Genomic DNA, 11,217 nt, shown 5'->3' with positions numbered 1-11,217 from the left:
TTCCTTCCTCTGCCGCACACTGAGCTCAAACTTGCGCCAAATGTCCTCGACCTCCTCCTCGATCAGCTGTGTTTCCCGCCGCGGCTCTCTGATTGGCCCGTTCCGGCCCAGAGCAACAGCTGCCTCGGTGCTCATTGGATCAACGTCACTGGCGGATGTTACGTCAGTTTGAGGAAGCCAGCAGAAGGACTGTGGCGGGAGTTTTAATAGATCACTGTTTTGGCGGAATAAAATTTTCCCGGGAACTTTTGTGTTGTTCTGTGGCAGACGGGGCAAACTTTTAGTACCAGAGTCCCGTTAAAATATCAACGTTTTTACAAATTGATCCACTGTTTTTTTACGCGCTTAAAACTGATGAAAAGTGAATGATTCAAGTTTTTAACGCTTTATTGTGTGCATAAAAACTATATAAAACAAACCCCCACACTAACAACAAAAACAAGCTAACAAAGATTACCACCAGGATCACTTTTAATAATTAAAGTTTCCAAAAAATAAATTCTTTTATAAATGAGTTTTCAGTGGGTGTGCTTATAATCAGTGGTAAAGTAATATTTAACAATGTAAAAATAATCTGCCTTCAAAACGAGTACACAAGAATTAAATGGTAATCGTACTTAAAGTATTATTAGTACAAATGCTTGTGCAGCCTTTACAGGTGGAGCTCATTTGAACTCATTTATTACTGTTCAGTCCAGTAGTTGTGAAAAAAGGGGGTCTGCACAGGTTTAAAAGATCAATCTAGAGGTTGAGGGGCGATTTTTCGGACACTTTAAGTTACAAATAGTTATTTAAAAATAGGCCGGTCTGTTATTTTTATGATTCAATATACAAGAAATGATTCTCGCTCATTGGCAGTTTGGTTTGAGAGTTTCTATACATTATTGTGTCCTGTCACCTGAGTCCTATGATAATAACTGATGATAGAGAATAGGTTAAAGGTTGGTTCAAGAGATTGTAGAGTCACTTTATGTCTTACATATACAAAGAAGAAACACATAAAATAAAAGCACAGATCACAGTTTTGTATAGAATCATTTTACCATTTCATTAACATAATCAGGTCTGTTATAGGTCTATATAAGGTCTATATAATACAGATCATTTTGTAAAAAGTACAAAGTGATGAACAAACTGTTCAGACGATTCAGTCTCACACGGCAGAATCACTGTGTGGTCGAGCAGGGCTCTGATATTCACCTCTCCTCTGATTGACAGTTTGCTACCAGTAATTTCACATCACCAATAAGGCACATACAGTGTTAACAGTCAAATAATTAAATACATTACATTAAATATTAAGTTGCATAGTACAATTTTCCGTCTTCCTAACGCTCCAAGCGCTTTACACTTCATTGCACATTCACCTTTTCAGTATTAAAGTTATTCCTCCACCTCTTCACATTTGATGCCTTCAGTGCAAAGTGGTGTGGATAGAAGGAAGGAGAGGCCATGGGCCATTAAAGGCAGAATATTTGCTGGTTGTTAAAAACTACAATTGCTACGACAAGAAACAAACAAAAGCGTCCAGCGGCTGTTTCAGCAAAGAAACACGTCTTCCTAACACACAGGCGAAAAGGCAGCAGGCAAAGAAAACAGTCAGACATACTACGATTGATCGCAGTGCAGGATGGGGAGGAGATTGTTGTTCCGCACAGCTTGTGATGACTATGGTGAATTTGGTCCAAAAACACACGTAAGAAAATGTCTGAGGTCTGTAATGCCTTTGCTCGGTGATATGTAGTAGTTGAAGTGTTTGTCATGTGCAGTAAGGCTGCTTTTTCATCCTTGTGGTGATGGGTGGTTGTCGTCCAGGATCACACACTCTCTCAGGTCATTTTCCTCAGCAGTGTGTTGGCCTTCTTCCTCTTCTGTTGGTTTGGACTTCAGGTTCACCAGTTCACAGTCGTTCAGCTTCGGCCCGGCTTCGTGTGTCCTCGTTGGTCTGAGCCGGCTCATCAAAGTCTCTGTGAGAAAAGGACACTGAATTAATAAAACCTCATCAATTGTGTGTACCTGAGATTTGTACTTGGGTGAATGTATTGACTTAGCTTAAACAAATGATAATAAAATGCTGTAGAGCAGAGGTTTGTGACTTACTCATCTTTCCTGGTTTCCACAGGTAAATTCCAGCAGCAGCAGCAGCAATACTACATATAGCAGCAACACCGAGGACCAGGGGAGTGACAGTTTTCCAGAGCGGCTTCTTCAGTGCAGCTTCTGTAAAAACAGACAGTTGAGTTTAGATGAGGAGGACAGCCTGAAAGGTGATTCCATTCACGGATGCCACAGTGAGGAAACTTTTCCAGGAGATTAATCAACTCATGAGAAAGCTGTGTTAGCCATTTAATAACATTTTTACAATCATCTGTAAGATGACAAAAGTAATGCTGCATTCTGATGGGTTTTAATGTAAGTGAAAGAGAGCAGGGAGGTGAAATCAGGCGATGCATGCGTAAGTATACGGGGCTGTAGAGTGAGACCTAAGCCCCTTTTACACTACCAGTTCAAGGCGGGATTATGACACCTGTTGCGCATCGTCCTCTACTTCAAAAGTTATAATATAACTATTACTAATGATATAACTATATATAACTAGCTATTATTAGCTCGGGTAGCTACCAGAAAAACCATGTAGTGAAAGAAATGGTCAAAATCATAGGTGCTGCTGATTGGCCAAAGAGGAGTGCTGTGAATCTGCACTCGATTGCTCTTCCTCATCAACCGGATGTGTGTCTCAAAAAACTGAAATTGAACTTCAAGACCTGAATTTGAATTGTGAGAACTGAATGTGGAATTTGACTTTTCAGATAATCTGAATTCAATTTCAGATTATTACATTCAGTTTCAAGTTTAATATCTTTGACGCCTCATCGTTATAAGCCTGTGGTCCGTCGGACGATTTTAAAGGAACTATTTCTTCATCTTCAGTGACAGAGCTCGGATTTAGATCCATATTTATTAAGGTTAAACCTGTCATCAATCAGCAGGACTCCCTCATGTTACGTCACATCCGATTGTCTGCTTTGATGTGAACATATAAGACAATGTACCAAAATGACTCCAGAAACCACTGTACTGTATTAAAGCATATATTTGGTTGAAAATATAATGTCTAAATCATTTTCCTACACAGTGATTCACTCGGGTCTCCGACCTGCAAGTTGCTCTTTAAATGTTCAGGCTTCGCTAAAAATAAATGCTGTGTTGGAAATGCCACACTCTACTAGCAGCACGTACTGATGTGGCCTAAATGTAGTCTGCAGTATGCAAACAAAAGCAATGTGCAGTACGCCAAGAATACCCGGATGTCGTACTGATCTGGAGAAAATCTCCAGTATGCATCGGACCAGTCTACCTCGCCTACTGTATCCCACAATGCAAAGCGCTGGAACGTCACAGCGGCAGTTGAAATGATGGACAGCAGCAGCATTCCAGCAGAAGGGGGCGCTATAGCTAAAGAAGCAGCGGTTATTGTTTACTTCAAACGTTTTGACTCAAAGTAATGACTTTTAAAAAATGTTTTGAGTTTTCGTCGAGTAAAACTAGACTAAAACTATAAAGGGTAAAATGGCTACAATTTGACTAAAACTAATAAACATTTTCTTCTGAAGACTAAATCAAAAATAGCTGCCAAAATTAACGCCACTTACCAACAGTGAGGTTGACAGCACAACTATGTTGCTGTTTTCCTTTGAAGGCAGAGATTCTGTACGGTCCGCTGTCATTCAGCGTCAATGAGGAGATCCTCAGAGTTATGTTTCCTCTGTGCAGGGCTTCAGAATATAAAAAAGTCTTGTTTCTGTACTGAGGGCTCTGCTGAACAAGATAATTCTTTCCATATTTAAAGGAGTGGACCGTCATGTCAGGGTCTTTTCTCTTCACGTCCACCCTTTCCATGGACAGGTCGGCCTGGGGATCCACATGCGCCGTAAGAAAGACGTCACCGCCTTTCACTGCCGTTATTGTCTGAGTCGGACAGATGACCTGAGACGCTCCTGAGGAAACAAAAATACAAACACACAAGCTGAGCACGTCTGAAGGAGAGACATCTTTCAGACATTTACACACTTAAAACACACACCCACACACACACACCTGATGTATTGTTTAACCCTTTAGACCCCATACTGCCTCAGAGCTCCTGTTCTATATTAAACCATAGTGCATAATGCTTCCCAGTGTATAACACACTTACATTAAGCCCTATGTTTATATTGTTGTTACTTTAAGTGGTTTTCAATAACCTGAACTGGACATACACATCATAATGCTGAGATCTGGGGGGGGTTGTGCTGCTTTGTACCCAAATCATAGAAATAGCTCCACTGGCTCAGCGTCCCCCTCTGCAAGCACTGACACTATGATTGAGTTGTGAGGGAGCTCCAACTCTCACAGTGAGCAGCAAAGAAGGCATATTGAGGCAGGTTTATTACCTCATCATCATATAATCACATCATCAGACATAACGTGAAAACACTTTTTTTTGGTCTGATGATCGTGTCTGTTGATGGAAAAGGGGTGATTTGGCTCTTTTTAACATTGTGAATTCCAATCAAATCCCAGTTTATGAAAGTCAACCCTTAATACAGCACAGAGAGGAAGTAGTTTAGTAAGTAAAACTAAGTTAAAAGTTTTACAAAGTCCTTCAAAAGTTCAAACAGAGAGAACCATACTCAGGTTAAGCTAATAATGATAATAATAATAATAATAATAATAATAATAATAATAATAATAATAATAATAATATACATGAAGCACTTTCCCAACAGTTCAACATTAAACTTACCGACAGCAAACGAAGAAATGCTCAGTATAATGATTAATGCCATGATCATGTTTTACTCCGGTAGCAGAGGTGCAACTACAACTCGGATGTGTGTTGCTTTAATATGTGAAAGTTCTCTCAGATTGCGGGATTTCTTTTCCTTCTTTCCTTCAACCAATGACAGTCTTATCCGCGAACTTTTCGGTTCCGCGAAACTGTTGGCCAATCATGAGGCAGGGCGGGACATAAGTCGACAGAGAGCTGCTATACGTCACTTCGTTGTCTCCAAAGCTACCACACAACTATTTGAGTGTTGCTCCTTTTAATACTGTGTTTGCGCCCCCTTCGCCAGATACACCGAGAGAATCCGCGCAGTGTGTGTTGAAAGCGGCTGATTCGCTGTTTAGAGCGTACTGGGCATAGACTGTATCATATCAAGTTGATGCGATACTGAGTGATCAGAGGGCACACAATCCGGAGGAGGAACACGCCAATTTATCCGCTCAAGCTTCACTGACCGTCGAGGACTTCTCCTGTAAGGCGGAAATATCAACGTTTTTCGGGTTTTACTGTGTTAAACACCGTCGAGGATTTCTCCGGTAACTCAAACTGTGTTCAACACCATCGAGGATTTCTCCGGTAACTCAAACTGTGAAACACCATCGAGGATTTCTCCGGTAACGCCACTTAAACTGTGTTCAACACCGTCGAGGATTTCTACGGTAACTCAAACTGTGAAACACCATCGAGGATTTCTTCGGTAACGCCACTTAAACTGTGTTCAACACCGTCCGGGATTTCTCCGTTAAGGCGGAAATACAACGTTCCTCGGGTTTTACTCTGTTCAACACCGTCGAGGATTTCTCCGGTAACTCAAACTGTGTTAAGCCGTCGAGATTCAAGCGTGTCTATTTGTAGAGTTACGTTACTGGTGTCGGAGAGGCCAAAGAGGAGGAAGTCCCCGTTTTTCAGCAATAATTCTCTCTCATTTGATTAGGTATGAACGACATTATATTTCACCTTATGAAATTAAATACAATAAAAATAACGATACAAATGTTGATGTGATTTTACTGTAGCTACAGTTTGAGACATTTAAAGTTGATTTTAATCATTGAAATGAATTACTTACTGTATCTCTGACACATTTCATGTGATTTTACTGTACAGTTTTTGAGAACAATAAAGAAAAAGTCTGCTCAAATCATATCTCATCATTTCCCCATATTTGAAAAGTAATTAACCCCCTCTGGTAGGATGTTGCCTCGAGGCAACATACCAATTTTCGGCCTTTAGACTGACGCAATTCATCCCAGTTATATAGCAATACTTTGAAAAAGGGGCGCGACCATAAGGAAACAATTGTACCGTGTGAATTAGTCACATGGCTCTCTGTGGGGGTTTCTATTCATTGTTTCCTGTCACCCGAGTCCTTTGATAATAACTGATGATCAAGAAAAATACAAAGGTTGGTTCAAGAGAGTGCTGAGTGTGGTGGCAATTTTCTGATGACGAGAACAATAAAGTTCTCAGGGAAACAAAGTTGTCTTTTGATGTCATTTAATTGAAGAATATTAAAAGATGAGTAAAAGCAAATAACAACTCGAGCTGGGCCAGATCAGTACTACACAGAACGCAGCTGTCTGACTGACTGACACAGACTCAAAGTTCACAGTGTATTTTATACATTTCAGATAGAATTCCTTCTCACTGAGACAAAGCTACATGTCATTGTTATGACTTTAGCTGAGGCGCCTGACTATCTAGAGTTTACCCTTGGCCTTGAGGTCTCAGCCCCAGACAAGCCCACCAACTATCTCTCGAGGACAGAAGGAGCAACAGTAAATCATGCACAAGACCCTGGAGAGGAGCAGACAAATATATCCTTAAAATTAACCTTAGCTGATTATACCATGATTATTAACTCCATAATATTAAAGAAATTTAAACACATGATCAAACAGGTTAACATAAAAATTTCCTTCACACTGAGTAACTTTATCTCTTATATGTACAAAGAAGAAAAAAACAAATGAAAAGCACAGATCACAGTTTTGTATTCAATCATTTTATTATTTAATTTACATAATCAGGTCAGTTGCTTCATAGTTTAACCAGAACCTAGAGTTTTCTATACCTCCCTACACCTTTTTAAACACATTCACAGTCACACAGTGACTGCAGAATGTTTGCTGGTTGTAAAAAAGTGAACAAAGAAAACTGTCCGGATATACCACGATGCATTGCAAACTTAAGACATCTTCATTTGGAAAAATACAGTAAAAAGATTTTTTTTTTTAAAAACATCACAATTATAATGAAATATAAAATAAGTTATAATAAGAATACATTAATAAATACAATCATTAATTCAGTCCACATGCAGAACTTGGACAATCACATTTTTATTTGCGTCACACTCTGAATATTGACTTCAGACTGGAGGGGAAATCAATCATTCAAGGAAGTTTGCGTCCACATTCACAAAAGACATTAAGGTCAGAGGTCGAGAAAGAGCATTAACATGGTCTTTAAACAGAGACGACTTTATCATTTGGAAAAATGTAAACGATCGGATTTTCGTTCACGTCGCCTTCAGTTGGTTTTGCTTTTGGTCCACAAACACGTTTCTGAGGTCTGTAATGCTTTTCCTCGCTGACAAATGTTTGCCGTGTGCAGTAAGGCTGCTTTTTCATCCTTGTGGTGATGGGTGGTTGTCGTCCAGGATCACACACTCTCTCAGGTCATTTTCCTCAGCAGTGTGTTGGCCTTCTTCCTCTTCTGTTGGTTTGGACTTCAGGTTCACCAGTTCACAGTCGTTCAGCTTCGGCCCGGCTTCGTGCGTCCTCGTTGGTCTGAGCCGGCTCATCAAAGTCTCTGTGAGAAAAGGACACTGAATTAATAAAACCTCATCAATTGTGTGTACCTGAGATTTGTACTTGGGTGAATGTATTGACTTAGCTTAAACAAATGATAATAAAATGCTGTAGAGCAGAGGTTTGTGACTTACTCATCTTTCCTGGTTTCCACAGGTAAATTCCAGCAGCAGCAGCAGCAATACTACATATAGCAGCAACACCGAGGACCAGGGGAGTGACAGTTTTCCAGAGCGGCTTCTTCAGTGCAGCTTCTGTAAAAACAGACAGTTGAGTTTAGATGAGGAGGACAGCCTGAAAGGTGATTCCATTCACGGATGCCACAGTGAGGAAACTTTTCCAGGAGATTAATCAACTCATGAGAAAGCTGTGTTAGCCATTTAATAACATTTTTACAATCATCTGTAAGATGACAAAAGTAATGCTGCATTCTGATGGGTTTTAATGTAAGTGAAAGAGAGCAGGGAGGTGAAATCAGGCGATGCATGCGTAAGTATACGGGGCTGTAGAGTGAGACCTAAGCCCCTTTTACACTACCAGTTCAAGGCGGGATTATGACACCACAGCTTAGCTTGTGTGTAGGAACACCGGCCGGTCCTCATAACAGAGGCCGTGCTGACTGCTATCTACTGTACACAGTACACTTACTATTGATGAGTGAATCATACAACCCCACTTTAAAAAACATGAACTATCACTTCAAAGAGGAAGACATGTACCGTGATTGTTTGGTTCAGTTGTCTCTTCCTCTGGAGGTCCAGTTGTGTAGGAATCATCACCTGTTTCCAATGAGAAAGCAAAAATGTAGAGCTGCTTTTCAAATGATAACACAAACAAAAACAACAAAGCTCTTCAACATCTGCAGTCACACCGTGTTCATGAATTTAACTGTACAGTATTAAACCCAGAAAACGTACCAACAGTGAGGTTGACAGCACAACTTCCTCCATGTCCGGGGGCAAAGAATCTGTACGGTCCGCTGTCATTCAGCGTCAATGAGGAGATTGTCACATTCATGACTCCTCTTTTCAGGGCTTCAGAGTCTAAAGTCGTCCTGTCTTTATACCAAGCGTCCTGTGGAACAAGATGGTTATTTCCATGTCGAAAGGAGTGGACCGTCATGTCAGGGTCTTTTCTCTTCACGTCCACCCTTTCCATGGACAGGTCGGCCTGGGGATCCACATGCGCCGTAAGAAAGACTTCACCGCCTTTCACTGCCGTTATTGTCTGAGTCGGACAGATGACCTGAGACGCTCCTGAGGAAACAAAAATACAAACACACAACCTGAGCACGTCTGAAGGAGAGACATCTTTCAGACATTTACACACTTAATGATGATGATAATAATAATAATAATAATAATAATATACATGAAGCACTTTCCCAACAGTTCAACATTAAACTTACCGACAGCAAACGAAGAAATGCTCAGTATAATGATTAATGCCATGATCATGTTTTACTCCGGTAGCAGAGGTGCAACTACAACTCGGATGTGTGTTGCTTTAATATGTGAAAGTTCTCTCAGATTGCGGGATTTCTTTTCCTTCTTTCCTTCAACCAATGACAGTCTTATCCGCGAACTTTTCGGTTCCGCGAAACTGTTGGCCAATCATGAGGCAGGGCGGGACATAAGTCGACAGAGAGCTGCTATACGTCACTTCGTTGTCTCCAAAGCTACCACACAACTATTTGAGTGTTGCTCCTTTTAATACTGTGTTTGCGCCCCCTTCGCCAGATACACCGAGAGAATCCGCGCAGTGTGTGTTGAAAGCGGCTGATTCGCTGTTTAGAGCGTACTGGGCATAGACTGTATCATATCAAGTTGATGCGATACTGAGTGATCAGAGGGCACACAATCCGGAGGAGGAACACGCCAATTTATCCGCTCAAGCTTCACTGACCGTCGAGGACTTCTCCTGTAAGGCGGAAATATCAACGTTCTTCGGGTTTTACTGTGTTAAACACCGTCGAGGATTTCTCCGGTAACTCAAACTGTGAAACACCATCGAGGATTTCTTCGGTAACGCCACTTAAACTGTGTTCAACACCGTCCGGGATTTCTCCGTTAAGGCGGAAATACAACGTTCCTCGGGTTTTACTCGGTTCAACACCGTCGAGGATTTCTCCGGTAACTCAAACTGTGTTAAGCCGTCGAGATTCAAGCGTGTCTATTTGTAGAGTTACGTTACTGGTGTCGGAGAGGCCAAAGAGGAGGAAGTCCCCGTTTTTCAGCAATAATTCTCTCTCATTTGATTAGGTATGAACGACATTATATTTCACCTTATGAAATTAAATACAATAAAAATAACGATACAAATGTTGATGTGATTTTACTGTAGCTACAGTTTGAGACATTTAAAGTTGATTTTAATCATTGAAATGAATTACTTACTGTATCTCTGACACATTTCATGTGATTTTACTGTACAGTTTTTGAGAACAATAAAGAAAAAGTCTGCTCAAATCATATCTCATCATTTCCCCATATTTGAAAAGTAATTAACCCCCTCTGGTAGGATGTTGCCTCGAGGCAACATACCAATTTTCGGCCTTTAGACTGACGCAATTCATCCCAGTTATATAGCAATACTTTGAAAAAGGGGCGCGACCATAAGGAAACAATTGTACCGTGTGAATTAGTCACATGGCTCTCTGTGGGGGTTTCTATTCATTGTTTGCTGTCACCCGAGTCCTTTGATAATAACTGATGATCAAGAAAAATACAAAGGTTGGTTCAAGAGAGTGCTGAGTGTGGTGGCAATTTTCTGATGACGAGAACAATAAAGTTCTCAGGGAAACAAAGTTGTCTTTTGATGTCATTTAATTGAAGAATATTAAAAGATGAGTAAAAGCAAATAACAACTCGAGCTGGGCCAGATCAGTACTACACAGAACGCAGCTGTCTGACTGACTGACACAGACTCAAAGTTCACAGTGTATTTTATACATTTCAGATAGAATTCCTTCTCACTGAGACAAAGCTACATGTCATTGTTATGACTTTAGCTGAGGCGCCTGACTATCTAGAGTTTACCCTTGGCCTTGGAGGTCTCAGCCCCAGACAAGCCCACCAACTATCTCTCGAGGACAGAAGGAGCAACAGTAAATCATGCACAAGACCCTGGAGAGGAGTAGACAAATATATCCTTAAAATTAACCTTAGCTGATTATGCCATGATTATTAACTCCATAATATTAAAGAAATTTAAACACATGATCAAACAGGTTAACATAAAAATTTCCTTCACACTGAGTAACTTTATCTCTTACATGTACAAAGAAGAAAAAAACAAATGAAAAGCACAGATCACAGTTTTGTATTCAATCATTTTATTATTTAATTTACATAATCAGGTCAGTTGCTTCATAGTTTAACCAGAACCTAGAGTTTTCTATACCTCCCTACACCTTTTTAAACACATTCACAGTCACACAGTGACTGCAGAATGTTTGCTGGTTGTAAAAAAGTGAACAAAGAAAACTGTCCGGATATACCACGATGCATTGCAAACTTAAGACATCTTCATTTGGAAAAATACAGTAAAAAGATTTTTTTTTTTAAAAACATC

The 11,217-nt window shown here is 40.3% G+C and overlaps 1 protein-coding gene across 1 annotated transcript; it reads right to left on the bottom strand.

The window, feature by feature from the left end:
• Nucleotides 1-6,866: 6,866 nt before the first annotated feature.
• LOC138594820 (myelin-oligodendrocyte glycoprotein-like) lies at nt 6,867-9,624 on the bottom strand. Its single transcript, XM_069666060.1, has 5 exons — nt 9,053-9,624; nt 8,562-8,900; nt 8,364-8,423; nt 7,779-7,898; nt 6,867-7,645 (listed from the first exon to the last, which is right to left on the bottom strand). Exons 1-5 carry the CDS (start codon nt 9,099-9,101, stop codon nt 7,461-7,463), a joined length of 753 nt encoding a protein of 250 aa, XP_069522161.1. The 5' UTR covers nt 9,102-9,624; the 3' UTR covers nt 6,867-7,460.
• Between the last annotated feature and the right edge of the window lie 1,593 nt (nt 9,625-11,217).

The sequence above is a fragment of the Semicossyphus pulcher genome, unplaced genomic scaffold (genome assembly GCF_022749685.1).
Source record: "Semicossyphus pulcher isolate SPU_LCO1_2020_fin unplaced genomic scaffold, fSemPul1.0.p SCAF_17, whole genome shotgun sequence".
Taxonomy (NCBI): domain Eukaryota; kingdom Metazoa; phylum Chordata; class Actinopteri; order Labriformes; family Labridae; genus Semicossyphus; species Semicossyphus pulcher.
The sequence above is the reverse complement of the archived record's forward strand: the minus strand, read 5'-3'. Positions and strand labels throughout refer to the sequence as shown.

Coding starts and splice junctions, on each gene's coding strand:
- LOC138594820 (XM_069666060.1), bottom strand. CDS start 9,101: ATGATCATGGCATTAATCATTATACTGAGCATTTCTTCGTTTGCTGTC. Junction 8,901..9,052: donor CATTTCTTCGTTTGCTGTCG/GTAAGTTTAATG, acceptor TTGTTTCCTCAG/GAGCGTCTCAGGTCATCTGT. Junction 8,424..8,561: donor TGCTGTCAACCTCACTGTTG/GTACGTTTTCTG, acceptor CATTGGAAACAG/GTGATGATTCCTACACAACT.